This window comes from Chelonia mydas, chromosome 4, assembly GCF_015237465.2.
Source record: "Chelonia mydas isolate rCheMyd1 chromosome 4, rCheMyd1.pri.v2, whole genome shotgun sequence".
Taxonomy (NCBI): Eukaryota; Metazoa; Chordata; order Testudines; family Cheloniidae; genus Chelonia; species Chelonia mydas.
In genome coordinates this window covers 129168989-129193677 of record NC_057852.1, presented here as the reverse complement: position 1 = coordinate 129193677, position 24689 = coordinate 129168989, and the positions used below count along the sequence as shown (strand labels likewise).

At 46.9% G+C, this 24689-nt stretch overlaps 1 gene segment (V, D, J or C); it reads left to right on the top strand.

Annotated features, from left to right (window-relative positions):
- Window positions 1-2947: 2947 nt before the first annotated feature.
- LOC119566176 lies at window positions 2948-3539 on the top strand. The segment is given in 2 exon segments: window positions 2948-3059; window positions 3154-3539. Coding segments are annotated over 2 exon segments (435 nt in total).
- Window positions 3540-24689: the final 21150 nt, after the last annotated feature.

Here is a 24689-nt window from a genome sequence, read left to right as displayed (position 1 = left end):
ATGTTTATCATAGTTTCAATGTTGTATAAGCACACCGTGAACCACTGTAGCAACTGCATGGTCAATGCACCTCTTCCTATCAGTGCGTGGTAACTGGCTCTTTCTCTTCCCAGTATGTCAAGTCTCTGACTGGTTTTGTCCCTGCTCATTTCCAAGGGCTGTGTCACTGACAGGGTCAGTTTCCTCATTGACTCTTCACTGCAGATGGCACTGAGCCCAGAACAGGGAATTCCCCTCTAGTCCCAGGAGAGCACACAGGTGGCTCAGACTGTATCTGCTGCCTGAGAGACCTCTCCTTTCTCTTCTCATTTTCCTTCTCTCATATCTCTGCCCTTTCTCACTTCCAACTCCTACCCTCTGTCCAGAACCTTTAGACACTTTGTATTTATTTTCCATGGTGATCATTACCCTACTACTGTCCCTGAACCATGACAGACACAGAGATCTCAGATGGCACCTTTAAAAGCTATGCTCAGCATTGCTACTCTCAGAGCAGTGATTGACTTTGTGCATTGGGACCAGAGGAGTTAAGGGCCTGGTTCAAATCTGGCTGTAGTCAGGGGAAAGTTTTTAAAAAAACAAAACAATTTAACAAATAGAAGAACCAACAATATTTTTATGTTTGGGGAAAAAAATGCCCATGGGAAAATTCTAAGCTGTTGTTGTTTTAATTTTACTGTAATCTGGCCCAATTTCAGTTCTTCTGTTCTGACCCAACTCTTCCAATGCGCATTCTCGGGGGTTGATGTCCTCTAAATAGGAGTTTTTAAAAAATCTGTGATAATTAAGTTGAGCCCCATTATCATCACTAGAAGACACCATGGGAACATTAATTCTCCCAGCAATACAGTGTGTACATTGCTAATCACCAATGGGTAGCAGACACATTACTGGCATCATACAGCCAAATCAGATCTAAGGCGATATGCATCGTGAAACACAAAGAGCAACAGTTAGATCGATCCATTGTTTTGCATGTTACTGTTTAAACAGACAGCCACTCAGCGTAGACAGCTGGCATAAATTAAAGCAGCTCCCAGACTGCTCTAACTTGTGCTGGGGCCATGCGACAAAATTCCTGGCAGCCCCACCTCTGCTGCACTGAACAGCAGTTGTGCGCAACTCACAGTCTGTCCCCTGGGGGTCTTTTCATCCTCTGTCCTGGTTTACACCAGTGCAACGTGTGTGCCAAACACTGCTCTTCAGATTGGGTAGAGCTTTCCACCATCATCACTCACTTGGCACAGGTGTAAATGACAACATGGGGCAAAGCAGAGGAGAGCCAGGCTCCAAGGGTGAAGTTCATTTGAACATTCAATTCAAGACTAATGTTTGTGAGACTTCACAATAAACCCTGGGGTTTCCAATGATGTATGCGTATAAGTGAAGCACAAAATACGTAGAGCAGAAACAGCTGGCATGTGATTCTGACCTCAGATCCACTCGTGCTTTCCATGTGCCAATGCACTGGAACTCCACATGCATCTGAGGCCAAAGCAGTGTCTGCCCAGAAGGGTAGCTGTGCCAGGATCCTTCCCTCTTCCAAAAGCACATCAGGTTAGATACACCCATTCAATGCGCTTGGGCGTCAAGATCCCACATGCAGAACATAGTTGTTCCTATCAGCTGGAAACATTCCTCACTCTATTGACTAAGGAACAATCTTTCCAGGTGCCGAGCAACAAATACCTACCGTAGTGACCTGTGCTATTGAAGAGTGACTTGATGACAGAGCACTTGAAACACAAATTCAGTTTCAAACACACCAAACTTCACAATGAACATCTACATCACTGCTGTGAGCACACAAAGCACGGATTTTTTAAGACTATTTTGTTTTTTTAGGGCCTACTCCTTTATCACTGATGTCAACAGACATTTTATCATTGGGTTCAACAGGAGTTGGTCCTTACTGAGCAATGAAACTGGATCTAATGAGCGTACAGTAGAAGCCAGTTAGAACTGGATCAGGCACCCATAAGCCAGGAACTTTCATAGAAGGAAAGTCTATAGCTGAACTAATATCTGAACTAAAGCTGAACTAATAATCAACTTAAAAGAGTTAATGATCTACATACTCATGCTATAGAAGGAGGGTCAGATGATGGCTAAGAAAATGTATCAGCAAATATGGTCATTCATACTGTGCTGATTCAAAAGCACACTGTTCGATTAATACATGCTCTGCTGTCTTGAGTAAGGAAAAATGTGTTGAAATCACTGGGATATTTGCCTAAGCCCCAGCTGGAGGACTGGACCCTTTCTAAGCAGAGCAACTATTTTCCATGCCCATCCTCTGTGCAGTAGACTGGAAACTGTTCAAGGCATGGCCCATCTCTTCCTATTTGTTCTGTAAAAACAGTCTTCCCCCATGGTATCTGAGCCCCTTCAGGAACGTTGCACTGCATATGAAGATAAACATTAAGCCCATTAAGCCCAATCCAAGTCTTTCTGTTAACTTCCCTGGGCAATGTGGGGGTCCCACTCTCTTAATGACCAGCAATAATGTCTTGTGTGCGAGAGGACGCCAGTTTTTGTCTTGAGGACACAATGTACATTCTGTTCCTATTAAGTGATTCTATTTGGAAAACTAAATCATCAGAACTTGGATGTTTTGTTTTTCTACTTTAAAGTATCAAGGCCAAGATTTACGGTTGAATCACTGGGTTATATTGAAAATCTTCCTATTGGTTTTGGGGACTTCACACGGCATTTGAGTATTAAGCATTCAGAGTCACCAAATGATTCCCATTTACACCGGACCATGCACACATGTCTTCATTAAAAGTTGGTCATCCTTGGTGATGCTGACAGTGACATGCATCTGTTTCCTCTTGATAAAACAGCCATGATGTAGACAGGAAGCCTCAAACAGAATTCTGCCCCCCCACCCCATATTTACATAGCTTTCCATATCTGACCGTTAAAAAGAGCTATAGTTCTACTGTGTAGTTATAAACCTCTGCTGCAGTTTAATAATATTGAGCAGTGCCACAAATAAAGAAGCAAGATGATTTTACAAATGCATTTGATCTGGCTCCTCTTTTCTGTGTTTGAAGGTAGGCAGAACAGACATCTTACCATCCAAACTTTAAGGCTGTTATTTCAAAGTCAGATTCACTAAAAGGCTTTTTCTTTCTCCCACTTTCCTAGAATCCAGTGGGCAGATTGTTATCACTCAGACACCTGCTTCTGTGACGGTGCTTCCAGGAGAGACGGTCACCATTCAGTGCAAGGCATCCAGCTCCATGAGTAATGATATGAGCTTATACCAGTTTAAATCGGGACAAAATCCCAAGCTCCTCATCTATGATGTAACCAGCCGGCAAACTGGGGTCCCCGATCGGTTCAGTGGTAGATACAGCGGCACTGACTTCACATTCACCATTACTGGCGTGCATGTGGAAGATGCAGGAGAATACTATTGTGGACAAGACTACAGCCGTCCTCTCACGGTGATACAGTTCAATACTAAAACCTGTTCAGAGCCCCAGCAAACACATGGTGAAGCAGAAGGAAGTGGTGGTGGCTGTTTCTAACCCACCTGTAATGTAACAAATTATTTGGAGTCAGATTTTTTTATTCATTCAGCTTGTTTGGAAAACATTGTTTTTCAGTAAGAGACCTGGGAGGGACAGAATCTCTCAGGGCTCTGAGATACATGTGACACTTATTCAGTATCACACCATTTCCTACCAGCGAGAACATTTTGGCCCAAGTTTTCAGTGGTGTTTGTGAATGCCCAACTTTCCACACTTTTAGGTTTATTTGAACTTTCACGTTCATTCCAAAGCCATCCACCTTATACCAGCCTCACAAATATACCAAATCCCTGCGGAGCGAATTATGGAGATGAAACTATGGCAGACACAACAGTTAGAGTTTAAACACTTTCACGGGCGGGCAGAGGATTCTGACCTCAGATCCAGACATGTCCTTCCTACCCCAAGGCCCTAGAACTTTATATACATCTCAGGCAGACGCACCCCCTAAATGTACATTGGGGCACATACATGTCTTTACGGCTCTTTGGAGTTAGAAACATTCCTCCTTTTAATGATGATGGGCCCAATCTTTCCAGATGCTGAGCGCCTCCTACTGGATGCTCCCAGACTGCACTGAATCAGTGGCCTGTGGCATTTGAGTGATATGAGCGCACATAATCTGAGCACAGCGTTGTCTATAAAATGGAGAGGGGCAGTTTGTGCACTCATTTGGGATTAATTTAATTCTAGCTATGAAAATACACATGTTGAGCGTTTACAGCAGCACATCAGAACTTGGACGTTGTTTATTTCTCATTAAAACAAATAAATTCTCAACTGACATTCAGCTGCAGGGAGTCTGTAAGTACCATACAGCTGGCAGTGTTTCCAATCCAAACACAGGACGGTTTAGAATATCCTCCCCTATTGTTTCTGGACGAATCTGGATTCATCAGCACTCTACAGCCAGAGTTGCGTCGGTCTGAAGCATTCCCATTTATGCCTCAATCCAATGTTAGGAGATCCACTGAAGTCTTGATGCACTGGGACTAGTCGCGTTTAAAGCTCAGTGTTTGCTACCAAGCTTTACTGGATGAGGGTCAGAATGCTTATTACTTTGTAGGATGAGTTCCTTAGTCAATCAGATGAAGATTATGGACTTTCTATTGACTTCAACAGGACTAAAGTTAAAGATAGGTTTACATACTTTGCTGGACACAGTGCTCAGCATGGGCTGTTAATGGGCAACCATCACGTCTCATGGTTTCTCATGCTTGACACTACCAAAACTCACAAGTATCTTCTTCCTCTCGTCTATGTAGCCATGACACAATCAAAAAGCCAGTCAGCCTGAGATTTGCATGTTGTTCTATAAGACAGTGAATTCGTTTCAAATCCTTCTATTTAGTTGTCGATCCTGGACTTAATATTAACAATCAGTGTCAGAAAAATGAATATACTGTATGTAACCCTTCTGCCAGGCCAAGTTGATAGCAGCAAGGGCCGGGTTCAGTACACAGGGGTTCCCTCTCATCAAAGTAAATACAAAACTGGCTCGACAGCGGCGTGTTCGTGAGACGGCGAGCTGAGCAGAGCTGTTCGTGAGACGGCGAGCTGAGCAGAGCTGTTCGTGAGACAGCGAGCGGAGCTGAGCGGAGCTGTTCGTGAGACGGCGAGCTGTGCAGAGCGGAGCTGTTCGTGAGACGGCGAGCTGAGCTGAGCTGAGCGGAGCTGTTCGTGAGACGGCGAGCTGAGCAGAGCGGAGCTGTTCGTGAGACGGCGAGCTGAGCTGAGCAGAGCTGTTCGTGAGACGGCGAGCTGAGCTGAGCAGAGCTGTTCGTGAGACGGCGAGCGGAGCTGAGCGGAGCTGTTCGTGAGACGGCGAGCGGAGCTGAGCGGAGCTGTTCGTGAGACGGCGAGCTGAGCTGAGCTGAGCGGAGCTGTTCGTGAGACGGCGAGCTGTGCAGAGCGGAGCTGTTCGTGAGACGGCGAGCTGAGCTGAGCGGAGCTGTTCGTGAGACGGCGAGCTGTGCAGAGCGGAGCCGGTCGTGGTGGAGCAGAGCCGTTCGTGAGACAGCGTAGCAGAGCAGAGCCCTGTGGGGCAGTCAGCTTCAGGACACGTAAGGTGCCCCTTACCCCTTTCCCCCACACACAGGCATATCTTAGCCAGACTGGGGAGTAACACTCTGCAGATGAACTTTTGAACTCTGGGGCTGGACTTTTTGGATTTTGGGTGATTTGAGGATTGCTGGACTCAAGAGACGTTTGGGTTCTGGGACTCAAGAACCTGAGGGAAAGGATGTGGCCCAATTTTCTGGGGTGGGTCTTTGCTCATGGTTTGGTTAATGAACACTAGTTGTGGTGTTTCCCCAATTTAACGCTGATGTCGTTTACCTCATGTTATTAAAGATTCTCTACTACACCGAGACTCTGTGCTTGCGAGAGGGGAAGTATTGCCTCATTGAGGCGCCCAGAGGGTGTGTAAGATTTTCCCAGGTCACTGGGTGGGGGCTCGAGCCAGTTTTGTATTTACTTTGATGAGAGGGAACCCCTGTGTACTGAACCCATGTCCCTTGCCTAGCGAGTGCTACTCAGTTGATGGTGAGTCCCTCCATCATAACAAAAGGCCAAGTACAGTTCCAAGCACAGTTCCCATAATCAGGGTAATAACAATTTACTCTTCCTGCCCCAATAACAAAGACACTGGGGATCCCACAACAGCCAAAGTGACCATTTGGGCAGTTATGGCCTCATTCTAGGCGGGGTGGGTGTGCCTATGCAAATTGAGATCAGCCCCTGAAGTTCTTTTCCACTACTTGCCACACCTCACCACCAGATGTCAGGGTGGAGCCCATCCTGACTCTGCTTACATCCTCCCCCCAGCCGAGAATTTGGCGTCCCGACAAATCATACTCCCTTTATACCAACTCATTGGTTTCCTCCAAAGGGCCTCAGAAAGCCCACTTTGGCTTCCACAATCCTGTGTGCTAAATGTATTGGCTCCTCACTAGTCACCCCAGGTGCATCATAAGTCAACCGTTTTACTGGTCTTATCACCCTGTCTCGTCTATTGAGAATCTCTGTTGCCGAGGTAGGGGGAACATCCTCTTGATTGACGGATGGAGAGGCTTCCTTTGAGGGTCCCTCGACTACTGGCGTAGGCCCCTGCACTCCTAGTTCTAACGCTGGAGGGTCCAAGGTGCCCAGGACATCCTCTACCTGTGTGTCTCCACTGTCCAATAACCTGTGTGTGTCATCACACGAGGGTCTCATCAGCGGCACAGGGGTGTCAGAAATGGGCCTAAATAATTCCGCCATGGGGTTTAGGGTGGAAGAGGGAAAACTCTCGTTTGGTTCAGCTGATCAAGACTGAAATCTTGTCTCCATCCCAGGATACACCAGGGTTGTGTCTTCCTCCTCAGACTCACTCTCAGATGTGCAGAATAGGGGTAAGTTAGCTGCACGGGGCCCGCTGTCTGTGTTGGATGGCGGCTTTGGTCTAGCACCTCTGTTCTGCCCGGCTGCCCTGTCGTGGCCCGTCTCATAAGGGATGCTTACCAATTCCCCCACAGGGAGCAAAAGGTTTCTATGCACCGTCTTTATTTGCCCTGGACCGTCTTCAGGTTTGATCTTGTAGACTGGCAGATCTCCCAGCTTTTCCATCACCAGGTAAGGTATTGCCTTCCATCTGTCAGCTATCTTGTGTTTGCCAGCAATACCCAAATTTCGCAGCAGGACTCTGTCCCCCGGCTGGAGCTCCTGCGAACGCACTCTAGCATCATATCAATGTTTGTTGCGGTCCGCGTTCTTCCGAGCTGCAGCGGTAGCTAAGCGATAAGCATCCCGCAGCTTTTCTCTTAGTTGGGATACATATTGCTGGTGAGTTTCATAGCTATCTCCATCCTCTGATACACCAAAGCACAAGTCTATGGGTAATCTTGGTTCTCGCCCAAACATCAACAGATATGGGGTGACTCCCGTAGCATCGTTCTTTGTGGCATTGTAGGCATGCACCAGAAATGCGACATGCTGGCTCCAGGTTGCCTTCTGCTCTGGTCGCAAAGTTCCCAACATATCTAATAGGGTTCGGTTGAACCTCTCTGGCTGAGGATCACCTTGGGGGTGATAAGGCGTTGTCCTAGACTTTTTAATTCCTGCTATATTCAGCACCTCCTTCAGAAGGTGACTCTCAAAATCCCGCCCCTGATCAGAGTGTATCCGAGCCGGGAATCCATAGACTGAGAAATATTTGTCCCACAATACTCGAGCGACGGTCGTGGCCCTCTGATCACGTGTGGGATATGCCTGTGCATACCGTGTAAAATGGTCAGTCACTACTAGAATGTTCCCAACATTCCTCTTGTCTACCTCTACAGACAAGAAATCAATGCATACCAGTTCCAAAGGTTTGTTGCTGGTGATGTTCTTGAGATATGCAGCCCTCGTGGGCAGAGTTTTCCTTTGAACACATCGAGCGCAAGTCTCACATTTCCTGCGAACATCTTCAGCCATTCGGGGCCAATAGAACCTACTACGAATAAGTTCCAGGGTCCTCTCCATCCCTAAATGCCCAAAGTCATCATGCAGAGCCCTCATGGCCAGGGCTCTGTACTTTTTTGGCAGCACTAGTTGTGCTCGTTGTTTTTGTAAAGGGTCAGTGGTCATTCGGTGTAGCACTCCCTGAATCAGTTTTAGTTTGGTCCATTCTCTCAATAGTAGTTTACCCTCCGGGTTAGGTGGGACAACCGCAGCTGGGCTTCGCCCCTCCCTTTTGGCAAGTAGTGTATCACGAATGTCAATATCTTGTCGCTGGGCTTCTTGCCAGTCAGCCGCATTGAGCATGGGCAAAGGAGATTGGTCCAAGGCAATATAGTTCACTGAAGCAGAAGGCATGCATTCAGGGGGCAGGCCCAAAGCTTCTGCAACACATCCCTGAAGGCTCTCACGGGCCTCTGGCTCTCGGCGACTCACACTGCAAATAGCTCTCACTCCATCTGTGGGTATCACAGCAACTTCTGGAGCCTGCGGACGCCTGGACAATGCATCTGCATCTACATTGCTTCTCCCTGATCGGTACTGAATGCTGAACTCATAGCTAGCCAAGGCGGCCACCCATCTCTGCCCTGTAGCATCCAGCTTAGCACTTGTTAACACATAAGTCAGTGGATTGTTGTCTGTCCACACCTGGAACTGAGCACCATACAAGTAGTCTCGAAATTTCTCAGTGATGGCCCATTTCAGGGCCAAAAATTCCAGCTTGTGGGTGGGATAGCGAGTTTCACTATCAGACAATCCTCGGCTGGCAAAGGCTACAGGTTTACGTTTGCCTTCCACTTCCTGGTACAGGACTGCTCCCAAACCCTCCAAACTGGCATCAGTATGCAGGATAAATGGTTTGCTTGGGTCAGCAAAAACTAGGACTGGAGCATGAGTTAGGCAAATAATGATTTCTCGAAAAGCCCTTTCACATCTCTCATCCCACCGTGGCCCAAATGGTTCAAATGGGCCATAGTGTCTCTGCACGGGGGGCTTTGGGGACCTCCCCTTATTCTTGGACTTAGATTTGTTCTTGCTGGACTGATGTCCCCTGGTAAGATCATTCAGAGGCTTTACAATTGTAGCATAGTTTTTCACAAATCTGCGGTAGTAGCCACTAAATCCGAGAAAGGTCTTGAGTTCTCTGTAGTTACTTGGACGTGGCCATGTAGTGAGTGCTTCTATTTTATCAGGATCAGTACTCACACCCTCTTGGGACACGATGTGACCCACATACTTCACTGAGGTTCTGCAGAACTGGCATTTGTCAATTGAAAGCTTCAGACCATAATCCTCCAACCTATCAAGCACTTTAAGAAGTCTTTCTTCATGCTCCTCTAAGGTTCTTCCAAACACAATCAGGTCATCCAAATAAACTAACACTTGCAGTAAATTCATGTCTCCCACAACTCTCTCCATGAGACGTTGAAAGGTGGCAGGTGCTCCAGAAATCCCTTGGGGCATGCGTTCAAACTGATAAAACCCTAATGGGCAGATGAAGGCTGTCTTCTCCTTATCTTCTTCTCCCAGAGGGATCTGGTAGTACCCACTTCGAAGATCCAACACAGAGAACCACTGGCTTCCCAGCAAACAGTCTAAGGCATCTTGCACTCGAGGCATAGTGTACTGGTCGACCACAGTACGGCTGTTTAGGGTGCGGTAGTCAATACACATCCGGATTTTCCCATTCTTTTTACGTACTACCACAATGGGTGAGGCGTATGGGCTGCGGGACTCTGTAATGATGCCATTCGCAGCCAGCTCTTGAAGATGATGTCGCACATCTTCCATTTCAGAGAGAGCAATCTTCCTAGATCTCTCCCTGAAAGGTCGAGAGTCATGGAGTCTGATATTGTGTTCTACTCCTTTTGCACATCCCACATCCCACTCATTCAGTGAGAACACCTTGGATCTTTCACAAAGTTTCTTCCTCAGGCGATCTTTCCACTCCTCGGACACTGGTGAATCTCCAAAGTCAAACTTTGCTGGGTCTATCGTTGGAACTTGAGTTTCCCACTGGGGGGTTACAATTGACTCGGGCTCAAAGAGGTCTGCTATCTTTTGTCCTTGCTTCACAAAAATATCACGACTTGTTTCATTAGCAATCAGTATAGTCACCTCTTCCTGGGCTTCAGCAGGTAGGGTTATGACTCCACCAAGAACCAGCACTCCTTCAGGGAGCCCTCCCTCGGTCGGCTGCTCTACCACTGCTAATGTTCTCTTACTGCCTTTCAGGCAGGTACTCATGACAATCACCTCCTTTTCTGTCATTGCAGGCACCACTAAGGGGATCGGGCCTGTGTACCTCAATGCTCCCACCGGCAAATCAGGCATCACTCTTTTTGCGTCCTCAATTTTTCTGTAGGCTGCGGCACAATGTGTGTGTATCACCAAGGTATTCAGGTATTGGTCCCCTGCTCGTTGTCTGCAGTAATCTGCAAGTACCTTAAAGAGGCTGGAGTTGGTCCCTATTAGCACGGACACATCAGAGACACCTTTAGGGTCGGGGCATATTAAAGCTGCAGTGTCCACCTCCTGTCTTACCCCAGCGATCTCTTCTGGGAATTCCAGGTGTACAATGACATACCCCTGATACGGGTATTCATCCATGCTGAGACCACACAGGCCAAGCCCTGTCAAGGGCTGTATAGGCAGATGCATAAGCATCTGCTGGTAGAAGGACTGGAATATGATAGTCACTTGGGATCCCGTGTCAAGCACTGCTCTACATTCTGTCCCTTCAACCTTTACAGTGACCTCTGCTCGAGGTCCTATCAATCCTGGTGGGATTCGGGTGGCATGGTTCTTCGCAGGGGAGCCTCCAAACCCTGCAGGCCTAGGCGGCTCCCTTCCCAGGCCCTGGGGCCGTTTCCCGACTTTCCCCAGGTGGTCCTCAGCTTTTGGTATACTAGCGGGGGATTCTCTGCATTCTGACACCTGGCAGCAATGTGCCCATCCTGGCCACACCGGTAGCAGAAGGAGGATTGCCCTTTCCTGTGTTGCCGGGGTGGGGCAGAGGTTCTAAATGTAGTCTTCTGGACCGCGGTAACGCGGGGTTCCTTGTACCCTGAAGTCTTTGCTGAATCGATAGTATTCTCTAGTTCAGCCACTTTCTGTGTCAGGACCTGCACTCGTTGGGTAAGTTCCTCTTGAGGATTCACCATCAGCGTCTTGGGCATTCGTATGGATGTTGTGGCAGTTGCCTGGGGTGGCTGAACCTCCCAAACCTCACCAGCTGCCTGCCTCTCTTCCTCCTCTCGGACCTCTTTTATCAGTCGAGAGTAACCCGGTGGATTGTCTTGGCGCTCCCTTAATCGAAGGTGGAGAAGGATTGGGTTCTGATATTGAATTCCCCTCACAATCTGAGCCAATCTAGTCCGGTCCATTTGCTCAACCGCTACTGCTCCCCTCATGATGGCTCTCTGTAATAATTTCTCCAACCTCTGCATGTAGGCAGAAACTTTCTCTCCCTTCTGTTGCCTGGCATTGAGGAACTTGCAATAAACATCCTCTGAGCCCTCGGTTCTCCCAAAGGCATGATCAAGGGCCTCTAGGCAGTCCTTTACCTTGACCCCAGGGTTACTGAGCTTCAGGGTGCGAATCACATCTAGGGCTGGCCCCCTGAGGCACTCTACTAGTCGCCTTCTCTTTTCAGCATCAGGTACTGCCCACTCCTGCAGCATTTCAGTGGTGTGTTCCAGCCAGGGTTCAAATGCTTCCTCCCCAGGTATTGGGGTGGGACCCCCAGAAAACAACCTTAGTTTACGATAGGGGCTTGACTCAGGATGGGGTGGCACAACCTTCTCTAATGCTTGCCCCAAAGCCTTCACCCACTCATCAGGTGATGGAGCAGCCTCCCGGGGTGGGACTCCTGGGTCAAGGCCCAACAGACCCGGCATATCAGCCAAGGTCTTCCCCTCCTTCCCCAAAAAGGCTGACATTTTCTTTAAAAACTCCACTTCAGAGGCAGGGGCTGGTGAGGGCTGGCTCCCAGTAGTTATTACCTTCCACTCACCATCTTCCACTGCTATCGTGCCTGGAACCTGTAGAGGGTCCACAGCCGACGGCAGTTCACACAGTACCGCAAAATCTCCATCCTCCCTCACAAATATGCGCCCACGCATTTTACACTTACTCAGGTACTCAGTGGATGCCCTTAAGGTAGGTTCTATCGAGCCTTCATCGAACGCCTCCGGCACCCCGGTCACCAGGACACAGTTCCTAGGGTTAATATTCATCCCCCTGCACCAATCCTCTAGCAAATGTAGAGCCATTATACAAACTGTAATTTCTTTCCCAAATATAACAGATCAAAACAACAACAACCAGATGCTGGGTTTTCCCAATTTAATGACTCACCTAAGATGTGCTTGCGAGGGGTACTGACCCAGTCTTATCCCGGACGAGCCCCCAAAAATGTAACCCTTCTGCCAGGCCAAGTTGATAGCAGCAAGGGCCGGGTTCAGTACACAGGGGTTCCCTCTCATCAAAGTAAATACAAAACTGGCTCGAGCCCCCACCCAGTGACCTGGGAAAATCTTACACACCCTCTGGGCGCCTCAATGAGGCAATACTTCCCCTCTCGCAAGCACAGAGTCTCGGTGTAGTAGAGAATCTTTAATAACATGAGGTAAACGACATCAGCGTTAAATTGGGGAAACACCACAACTAGTGTTCATTAACCAAACCATGAGCAAAGACCCACCCCAGAAAATTGGGCCACATCCTTTCCCTCAGGTTCTTGAGTCCCAGAACCCAAACGTCTCTTGAGTCCAGCAATCCTCAAATCACCCAAAATCCAAAAAGTCCAGCCCCAGAGTTCAAAAGTTCATCTGCAGAGTGTTACTCCCCAGTCTGGCTAAGATATGCCTGTGTGTGGGGGAAAGGGGTAAGGGGCACCTTACGTGTCCTGAAGCTGACTGCCCCACAGGGCTCTGCTCTGCTACGCTGTCTCACGAACGGCTCTGCTCCACCACGACCGGCTCCGCTCTGCACAGCTCGCCGTCTCACGAACAGCTCCGCTCAGCTCAGCTCGCCGTCTCACGAACAGCTCCGCTCTGCACAGCTCGCCGTCTCACGAACAGCTCCGCTCAGCTCAGCTCAGCTCGCCGTCTCACGAACAGCTCCGCTCAGCTCCGCTCGCCGTCTCACGAACAGCTCCGCTCAGCTCCGCTCGCCGTCTCACGAACAGCTCTGCTCAGCTCAGCTCGCCGTCTCACGAACAGCTCTGCTCAGCTCAGCTCGCCGTCTCACGAACAGCTCCGCTCTGCTCAGCTCGCCGTCTCACGAACAGCTCCGCTCAGCTCAGCTCAGCTCGCCGTCTCACGAACAGCTCCGCTCTGCACAGCTCGCCGTCTCACGAACAGCTCCGCTCAGCTCCGCTCGCTGTCTCACGAACAGCTCTGCTCAGCTCGCCGTCTCACGAACAGCTCTGCTCAGCTCGCCGTCTCACGAACACGCCGCTGTCTCACGAACAGCACCACTGCACTCTAGATCTTCTGGCTCCCCACTACTTGACACAGAGCTCTTAGTGATTTCAGCTCTTAGTGATTTCAGCTCATAGTAGTGGGGGCCTTAGTGCTGGTGCACCATAAGGCCAAAGTGAATGCAGCACAGTGCCTGCAGCAAGACTCTTAATAGACCCAAAATTAGCTCTGACATTCCACAGTGGAGAGAGACAGAGGTGCAATTGGTGCTTCAGGCCCTCACAAAGGGGCCCACACCACCAGGTACTAATACCTGTCTCAAGTCTCTCTCAATTCACAGAGTTTTGGAACCCATGTCCCTTGCCTAGCGAGTGCTACTCAGTTGATGGTGAGTCCCTCCATCATAACAAAAGGCCAAGTACAGTTCCAAGCACAGTTCCCATAATCAGGGTAATAACAATTTACTCTTCCTGCCCCAATAACAAAGACACTGGGGATCCCACAACAGCCAAAGTGACCATTTGGGCAGTTATGGCCTCATTCTAGGCGGGGTGGGTGTGCCTATGCAAATTGAGATCAGCCCCTGAAGTTCTTTTCCACTACTTGCCACACCTCACCACCAGATGTCAGGGTGGAGCCCATCCTGACTCTGCTTACATGTACAAGAAATAGGATTTCACAAATGCATTTGATCTTGCTGCCCATGTTTGAAGGTCAGTAGCTCAGTCATTTTTCATTCACAACCTCTGAGACAGATGTTCCAAACAGATTTTCATTAAAAGCCTTTTTCTTCCTCCCACTTTTCTAGAATCCAGCAGGCAAATTGTTACCAAACGACTGCTTCTGTGACGTTGCTTCCAGGAGAAATGATCACCATTCAGTGCAAGGCTTCCACTTCTGTTAGCAATCCAATGAACTTCTCTCAGCTTAGCTCAGGAGAGGTTCCCAAACTCACCGTTTTTATGGCTAAAAAGCATTTCACTGGGGTCCCTTTCAGTGGCCATTGCAGTGGGAAGGACTTCACGCTCCCCATTAGCAATGTGCAGGCTGATGATGCAGGAGAATACTACTGTGGAAATGATGTTGCCAACCCATTCACAGTGCTACGAACCAGTACAAAACCCCCTTGAAGCCATAGGCTTCTGGGTGTTATAGCAGAAGCAAGCAGCTGTGGATGTGTCAGAACCAGTGGATTCGAGCAGTTCAATTTGAAAATAGTTCCAGTGATGGACTCATGTAAGGGGACTCTCCGGTTTGGGGAGTAATTTCTGTCAGAGATTTTTGGGAACAGTTACCGTTTGTAACAGAATAAACAGGGAAAGAAGATCTGAGGTCAATAGAACGTAGGCTTTTCAGTTATTTGGTCCCCTCTCCTCCTCTTCTCATTAATTCTCTTTTTGGCACTCAGCACAGCAGAATAAGGGCTGTCCTGTGGCTTTTGGGTTTGTTTTTTCCACTTCCTTTTTCCATTTCTCCTTTTTGCCGCGCTGTAACTTTGGTTACATATATCTCTGGTTAACATGTTCTTTTTTCTTGGCTTTGTGATATTCATCGTCCTGGAGGTGATGGAGAAAGCACTGATTAAAAAATGTACAAGGAAAATAATAAAACTCTCTCCATAACACATTAGGACAAGTGGCACAGGAAGGGGAAACAAATGACCCTGGGATCATGTAAAATTGTTGTTTGTGTATCATTACACTGTTGTAATCTGCACCAGCATTTTTATTAAATCTTCCATTTTTAATTTTCATGCAATATGCTCTTTTGAGAGGTCACTGCCTTTTAAATGGGAGTTTTTGCAACATCGCTGCTAAATAAACTGAACATCATCCTGGCCACAACTAGAGGGCACCATGTGAACGCTCAGCAGTCGTGTTTGAACAACGCCGCGTACAGGGCTGAACACGAATGGGAATATGAGATGTTACGAGAATTATACACCCAAATCAGCTCAAAAGTGCTAGGCACCACGACACAGCGAGCGCTTATTATATTGAGCCATTACTTTGCATATTCACAGTGTTGACCCCAGCAGCTATAAATACTTAATTTTGGACTTTAGACTCACATCTGCAGGCTCTATCAGTGAAGATCCTCCAAGATAACATTTCCCGCTCACTGTATCTGGTTACTGCTGCTCTGGGTTCAGGGTAGAGAAAGAATTGCTTATTGATTAAAATTAAAACTTGCTCCAAAAGCTAAAATTGCTTCCTAGCCCTAATCAGAGAACATGATTGATCCTTTATACCTATGTGTCAATGAATTAAACAAGTCTTTCCCCTCCATATTTTATTTGTATCTAAGCATTCTCTCTATATATCTAGAGTGTGCAGAAAGTGATGACTCAGATTCTAGAATCCCTGTCAGAGTCTTGAGGGGACAGTCACCATCAACTGCAAAGCCAGTTCAAGCATTGGTAGTGCCATAGCCTGATACCAACAGAAATCAGGAGAAATTGCTAAGCTCCTGGCTACAACTCTTCCTCCCACCCTTCTGGGATCTCAGACCAGTACAGTGGCAGTGGGACTGGCACTCACTTCACTTTTACAATCAGTAGGGTGGCAGCAGATAATGATGGAGAATATATTGTCAGCAATATAATAGCACCTCTGTCGCACAGCGATATAGACCGGCACAAAAACCTCCCAGCAATTGCCTTCCTATAAGAAACTATTGATCATTGTTATTATTTATTGTGTTTTAAACATTTAGTTTTCTTCCAAGATGAGAGGGATGGACTCTCTAGGGTGGGTTGTATTTCCATATTCTAATTTGACTGGGGTGAAATTGTTTTATTTTTGGCATGATGTTCTTTCAAGTCTCTTGCGGGTTAAGTATCAAATCTCTGGTTTCTCATGACCACACCATACAGATGAGTCTGTGAGACAGAAAACTTAGGCCCAATGCCAAAGCGTGACACCTACACCAAGTGGTGAGGTTGGACGCTGGGCAGACACATGAGGCACCATTCTCCCCATAAGCCTGAGGAGCAGCTACAAAGCCCTTCCTTGGAGTCTACCTCAGCTATTCAGCACATGGTAATAGGCCATATAACAGCCAATTCCATGCCTCGACCCCCAGTTGAAGACCCCTGAGCCTCCAACCCACCTGACATCTCAGATTAACACACCCTTCCCAGTTTCACTGCCACGTGAGCCTGATTGGTTGTGGAGGTGGAGGCAGGCGTTGTACTTTGGAGCTCAGACGCTTGGGGTATGATTCCCATCTCAGATCCCCATGTGACTTGCCCAAGGCATTGAACAACCTCCCATTCAAGTCAAAAACAGCCTCCACCTACAATCTCAGCTGTGCTGGGAAACATCTGTCCTCCCAAAGGCATATTAGCTCAGTGGCACCTGGTTGGGGAATACGCGCTTTGAGCCAATGGGCAGAGTTGCTTCTAGGCATTTGAAGTATTCTTCATTTTATTGACCAAGAGCCCAGTCTTCAGGTGCTCAGGGCCCTCCATTCCCAGCACCTGGAAGGATGGGGCTCTAAGGTATCTGGGATCCCCTACTGCATAAAATATCACTGGAGGGAGCATTAACCTAGTGTACGGCTTGGGAAGCTGTTTGTGATGAATCATTCCCTCCTTTCCAGGAACATGGGGTGTCAGGGATTAGGGAGGAGACTCCATGGAAGGGCCAAGTGACCAGCCTGAATTGCTTGCCTAGCAAAGGAGAACCCATTCCTGACTAGAGGCCACAAGGGTCTCTCGATTTATGCTCCTCTGTTCCTGCCCATCCCAAGCAACATCACACAAACTGGCCTCATATGAGCCGCGGGGCTATGCTCATTAGATTTAAATGTTTATAGAATTTTTTTGTTTTCAATATATTTTTCTGGTGGTTTGTTTCTCTCTCTCTCTCTCTCTCACACACACATACAGACTCCCACCCCCCTCTCATTTTCCGCTAAAAAGAAGTAAAATAGAAAAAAAAATAAAAGAGGGAGGGCAGGGGAAGGAAAATTGACAAACTGAAAACAAAACCCCAAAGCGCTAATTTTTCATTTTCTGATTTCATCAAAAAACTGGAACATTTTCCTGAATATTTTCAGTTTAGAAAACAGGCCATTTTTTTTTAATGGAAAACAAATAATTGAAAAAGTCAATCAGCTCTGGGAATTAGCTGATTATTTCAACAGTATAAAGCCACTGATTGATTCCTGTACAACTCTTGTTATGGTTTCTCATGCATCATGATTCCGAGTCTCATGTGCATCTGTGGGGGGCATGGATCAGCATTCGCAGAATCATGTCGCAGTACCCATCAATACCTGGGCCAAGATGGGGAAGCTAATAATCCAACCAGTAGACCAAATTCGGTGATGAATCCTGGTCACGTGCCATCTGAGGCACATTGTGCATACGCTAAGAAAATGTACATCTCTTTCCTCTTGATCATATAGCTATAAAGTATATAGGAAACCTGTTGAGACCAGCTCAGATTTGCATATCTTTCCATACATGACAGTTAATAAGTTCCATGCTAATGGGTTGTAAGATATGGGAATTCACTCCTCTGAAAGCACTAAGTCCCACTGAAATCAATGGGATTTAGATGCCTAAATACCTTTGAGGATCTGGGCTCCAGGCTCTGATCCAAAGCCCATTGAAGTCACTGAGAGTTTTTCTATTGATTTCAATAGCCTCTGGATTGGGCTCAGACTATATGCATAAAATAATCTCTCATCTAATGACTGAATTGCCAAGACTAAAGTTCTGTGCAATAACTGTAGCAGAACATTTAGAGAAATGGAAAAGATAGAAGCTGTGAAAGTAGAATGAATTATATTGAAATTTTAATCCATTAAAGAAATGCTACTTCAAGGGTTTGTTGAAATATAGTTGTCAGGAAGAGAAACATTAAGGAGTGTGAGACAATCGGTCCTCAAACTAATTAACTTAGAGCTCCTACTGAGCTAGGAGATTGGTACACGTTAGTATGCAAATAAGATATGTATGTATATTTGTCAGTTTCTGTTTCCTTTTGTCTCTTATGTTAAATTGGCTTTGGCTTGTCTGTATAAATAAGTTAGCTTGAGCTTTTGCAGGGACTCACATATCTGGGTGCATTGGCAAAGCGCTTTGCTAATAAACAGAGTGGTCTGACAAATTATGTGAGTCCTGAATCTGACTTTGACAAAGCACATAATTCATAATTTAAACATAATTTGCAAAACACACTATGCCATTGCTGCTACCCCCTTAGATTTGCATTTTACTAATTAGGTTTAAATAGCATATGACTCACTTATATATTCGGATGTAAAGCCCAATATGAAATAATGACCATTCAGTATCCCAGGCCCTTGTCATTAACTAACAGTGCGATAGAAAAATAATTATGACAAAACAGCTGCACACTTCCTTTCTTCCAGCCCGTACTGCCACCATTTAACAAGCCCCAGTCAGCAAACATATTACTTACCAGAGCGCCCATTCCTCACATTGGACAGACGCTCTCTCTTACCCCGGATTGCCCCAGCCTTCCCCAAATTCTTGTTCAAATAGATGTGCATTGGAGCAATCAGTTTGGGTGCTTTTGAACTTGGTGGGGAGTAAGTTGCAAAGACAAAGAGTCCTTAAGGAGAACCCCTACACTTATAGTGTAACATTTTTGTTGCAATGTGCAGTCTGTTGGTGATGATGCTGGGTAGCATTAGGTCTCTTCACCCGCTCTGTGGCACTGGCAGTAAACTGAGACTGTAGCTCTGTTCATTTATCATCTCTAACCACAGCAACTCTCTGGCAAGGAAGTTTTGGGCATCCTTCTGTTTGAAAGCACCAGATAGTTGCTTTCCAAAAATAACTTCACTGAAGCAAGCGCTTTGTGATTTATTAAACAAATTATTTTTTTACGCCTAAATCTTCAAAGGTCTTTAGGCTCCTTAAATTTCATTGATTTCAAGTGTCTAGCCAGATTAGAACAGAGAAAACACAGAGAAGGACAGGATGTAGTGCTGCCAACACTCACAATTTTATTATGAGTCTTACGCTACTTAGTGCTTTTCTAAAAGCCCCAGCTCCTGGATTCCTGTGATTAGGCAAAAACCTCAACCTTCATTTTCTAAAAAAAGTAAGTTTTTAGCCCTCATGGCTGTGGAGGAAAACTTGAAAATATGAACTCAGAAGGCTGCAACACCAGAAAGCAAATGACAAGAATCCAGGAGTTGCTCTTTTTAAAAGTCTTATGATTTTAAATGAAATCTTGTGATTTTTTTAGGACCCAGATCATGATTCCTGAGTGCCTGGGGTTGGCAGTGCTGAGGATGATAAATATTAAACCCAATCCATGGACTCCTTAGGACATCTAGTAAAGCTTGTCTAGAGGGTTGCAAATCTCAGATATTCAAACCCCAGGGTGGAACAGCCTGTATCCCTCCCCGTCTGGCTTGGAAAAATTCAACTGGCTCTACTGATGGGGATGTTTCTTCTTTTGGTTATTCCAAAGTCCTAAATAAGAACATCCCCCAGGATTTTCCATACAGGTCACACAACTGACAGACAGTAGCACGGTAGCCAGCGCACTAAATGAAACTGTTCCAGTCCAGGTGCACCCTAATTTGGGGACTGAGGAGGGTAGGGCTGGGCCTGGGAGTTATAAATGAGAATTCAGAATCCTGAGAGGGGCGTTCAGAACCCAGAGTCCCAAGAGAGAGACAGAGCTTAGAGGGAGAGTATAAGACAAGGGAGAGTCCAGAGTCCTGAGAGTAAAGACAGCTCAGATCGAGAGCTTCATGGAGGGGCTGCCCCTGGAGGAGGGCGTGGTGAGGGCCCCCTCATTGCTCAGGGGAGCCAGATCAGGCTGGTGAAAGCAGAAGGCAATCAGAGGGTCACCTACAAATTTCCCCCACTATTTACCTCTCTCCATTCTGAAAACGGACCATTTATTCCTCCCCTTTGGATTGTGTCTTTTAAGCAGTTACTGATCCATGAGAGGACCTTCCCTCTTATCCCATGACTGCTTACTTTGCTTACGGGCCTTTGGTGAGAACCATTATCAAAATATACTATATATACTTGATCATCCTTGTCCGTGTGTTTGATGACCTCCCTCAAAGGATTCTAATAGATTGATCAGGCATGATTTCCCTTTCCAAAAACCAGGTCGCCTCTTCCCCAACGATTCGTTTTCATCAATGTGTCTGATCAGTGTGTTCTTTACTATAGTTTCAACGAATTTGCCTGATAGCAAAGTTAAGCTTCCTGTCCTGTAATTGCCAGGATCACCTCTGGAGCCTTTTTAAAAAGTTAGCATCACATTAGCTACCCTCCAGTCATCTGGTCCTTAGGCTGATCGAAGTGACATTGTACATACCACATTTAGTAGTTCTGCAATTTCATATTTGAGTTCCTTCTGGAACGTATGTTTTGGGCTGTGCCAGTGGGATTCTGGTTTATGATAAGTGGGACGTTTGGTAATAAATTAACCCTACAAAAGGGCAATTATTATACTTTGAAGGCTGTATTGAGTTTATTTGAGGAATCAGGACAGCTGCTCTTAGGCCCCATGGGGCTGCTTGGGAGGAGGCCACGTGTTTACACAGACCATACCCAACTATTCATTAGGTGGAATGCTCTTTTGGGGCTTGGAAATCCCTTTTTGACCGTTCAGTAATATGCACTCGCATAAAACCAGAAGCCAAGCATTGGCCAGCCGATACTCAGCACGAGTCAGCTGACCGAAAGCTCAGTCATGGCATTCAACAGACTTACAATTCCATTTGGCTGCCCCCGTTGGTTCCGTATTGAAGAATGTGAGAGCACACATGGACGCTGTGCCCAAGGACCGACTCATGCCATGGGTGCCATGACTACAGGGGGCTCTCGGGCAGCAGAACTAGGTTGGTTCAATGGCACAAAGGGCACAGGGTGGATTCAGGAGGATATGTAGGGAGTACATGACCCCCGCATCCCCACCATGCAGCACAGAGACCTGCTGTATGAGGACTCCATGTGGCAATTGCATGCAAAGGGCAAGTGGGGGCAGAGCAGAAAACAAGAACTGGTCCTGGGATATGTCACTCAGGGCAGAACCTAACAGAATGGCTGCCTACTGAACGTACAAGATGTGCCTGTATAGCTGGAGCATTAGGTCATCCCCTCAAACAAGAAACCTGTCATAATTGTGCGGTAAGATATTTGTATGACCAGAGCCAACAATGAGAGGAAGAAAGGATCACAGCTGTACTACCAGAGAGAGCAACCGTAAGTGCATAATTATATTTACATAGATCAAAAACTTTGCATACAGCAACCCAAGTTATTTCCTCGCTGTGCTGCAGTGATAAATGTCGCCTCCTTTTACAATGCACTGATCAGCACAGTCCAGGTCCTAGCAAGATGACCTCCCATATGAATTTTCTCTGCCTGCTACTACTCTGTATGGAGGGTAAGGATAATATAAACTGGGTGAGAAGTTGGTACTAAATTGGAGGAGGGGAAATCTCAGCTCCTTAAATTAACTGAAAATGTAATGAGTTAGTCTCTAAGGTGCCACAAGTCCTCCTTTTCTTTTTGCGAATACAGACTAACACGGCTGTCAATAGTATAATACTGAATTCCCTTGGTAGTAGAGACAAATGATCCACTGAAAGTATGAAAAAACTTTCTGCCTGCATGAGTCTCTGTATCCAACTCTGGAAATCATTTTCTGCCTCTGCAAAAAAAGTGTCTATAAATTGCTCTCTCTCATGCTTTACACCTCTGTAAAGAATATTGTGATACTTCATAACAGACAGACACTATCAGCAATTCAGTTGCCTTTCTATTTTCACTCTCTTCCTTCCTCCAGGCTCCAGTGAGCAGATTGTGATGACTAAGTCACCAGAATGGCTACGTGGCTCTGGGAAGAAGGATAAAGGAGTTGGAGGCGCAAGTGGTGTTCTCGTCCATCCTCCCCGTGGAAGGAAAAGGCCTGGGTAGGGACCGTCGAATCGTGGAAGTCAACGAATGGCTAAGCAGGTGGTGTCGGAGAGAAGGCTTTGGATTCTTTGACCATGGGATGGTGTTCCATGAAGGAGGAGTGCTGGGCAGAGACGGGCTCCATCTTACGAAGAGAGGGAAGAGCATCTTTGCCAGCAGGCTGGCTAACCTAGTGAGGAGGGCTTTAAACTAGGTTCACCGGGGGAAGGAGACCAAAGCCCTGAGGTAAGTGGGAAAGCGGGATACCGGGAGGAAGCACAGGCAGGAATGTCTGTGAGGGGAGGGTTCCTGCCTCATACTGGGAATGAGGGGCGATCAACAGGTTATCTCAAGTGCTTATATACAAATGCACAAAGCCTTGGAAACAAGCAGGGAGAACTGGAGGTCCTGGTGATGTCAAGGAACTATGACGTGATCGGAATAACAGAGACTTGGTGGGATAACTCACATGACTGGAGTACAGTCATGGATGGTTATAAACTGTTCAGGAAGGACAGGCAGGGCAGAAAAGGTGGGGGAGTAGCACTGTATGTAAGGGAGCAGTATGACTGCTCAGAGCTCCGGTACGAAACTGTGGAAAAACCTGAGTGTCTCTGGATTAAGTTTAGAAGTGTGTGCAACAAGAGTGATGTAGTGGTGGGAGTCTGCTATAGACCACCGGACCAGGGGGATGAGGTGGATGAGGCTTTCTTCCGGCAACTCACGGAAGCTACTAGATCGCATGCCCTGATTCTCATGGGTGACTTTAATTTTCCTGATATCTGCTGGGAGAGCAATACAGCGGTGCATAGACAATCCAGGAAGTTTTTGGAAAGCATAGGGGACAATTTCCTGGCGCAAGTGCTAGGGGAGCCAACTAGGGGGGGCACTTTTCTTGACCTGCTGCTCACAAACCGGGTAGAATTAGTGGGGGAAGCAAAAGTGGATGGGAATCTGGGAAGCAGTGACCATGAGTTGGTTGAGTTCAGGATCCTGACGCAGGGAAGAAAGGTAAGCAGCAGGATACGGACCCTGGACTTCAGGAAAGCAGACTTCAACTCCCTCAGGGAACAGATGGCCAGGATCCCCTGGGGGACTAACATGAAGGGGAAGGGAGTCCAGGAGAGCTGGCTGTATTTCAAGGAATCCCTGTTGAGGTTACAGGGACAAACCATCCCGATGAGTCGAAAGAATAGTAAATATGGCAGGCGACCAGCTTGGCTTAATGGTGAAATCCTAGCGGATCTTAAACATAAAAAAGAAGCTTACAAGAAGTGGAAGGTTGGACATATGACCAGGGAAGAGTATAAAAATATTGCTCGGGCATGTAGGAAAGATATCAGGAGGGCCAAATCGCACCTGGAGCTGCAGCTAGCAAGAGATGTCAAGAGTAACAAGAAGGGTTTCTTCAGGTATGTTGGCAACAAGAAGAAAGCCAAGGAAAGTGTGGGCCCCTTACTGAATGAGGGAGGCAACCTAGTGACAGAGGATGTGGAAAAAGCTAATGTACTCAATGCTTTTTTTGCCTCTGTTTTCACTAACAAGGTCAGCTCCCAGACTGCTGCGCTGGGCATCACAAAATGGGGAAGAGATGGCCAGCCCTCTGTGGAGACAGAGGTGGTTAGGGACTATTTAGAAAAGCTGGACGTGCACAAGTCCATGGGGCCGGACGAGTTGCATCCGAGAGTGCTGAAGGAATTGGCGGCTGTGATTGCAGAGCCCTTGGCCATTATCTTTGAAAACTCGTGGCGAACGGGGGAAGTCCCTGATGACTGGAAAAAGGCTAATGTAGTGCCAATCTTTAAAAAAGGGAAGAAGGAGGATCCTGGGAACTACAGGCCAGTCAGCCTCACCTCAGTCCCTGGAAAAATCATGGAGCAGGTCCTCAAAGAATCAATCCTGAAGCACTTACATGAGAGGAAAGTGATCAGGAACAATCAGCATGGATTCACCAAGGGAAGGTCATGCCTGACTAATCTAATTGCCTTTTATGATGAGATTACTGGTTCTGTGGATGAAGGGAAAGCAGTAGATGTATTGTTTCTTGACTTTAGCAAAGCTTTTGACACGGTCTCCTACAGTATTCTTGTCAGCAAGTTAAGGAAGTATGGGCTGGATGAATGCACTATAAGGTGGGTAGAAAGCTGGCTAGATTGTCGGGCTCAACGGGTAGTGATCAATGGCTCCATGTCTAGTTGGCAGCCGGTGTCAAGTGGAGTGCCCCAGGGGTCGGTCCTGGGGCCGGTTTTGTTCAATATCTTCATAAATGATCTGGAGGATGGTGTGGATTGCACTCTCAGCAAATTTGCAGATGATACTAAACTGGGAGGA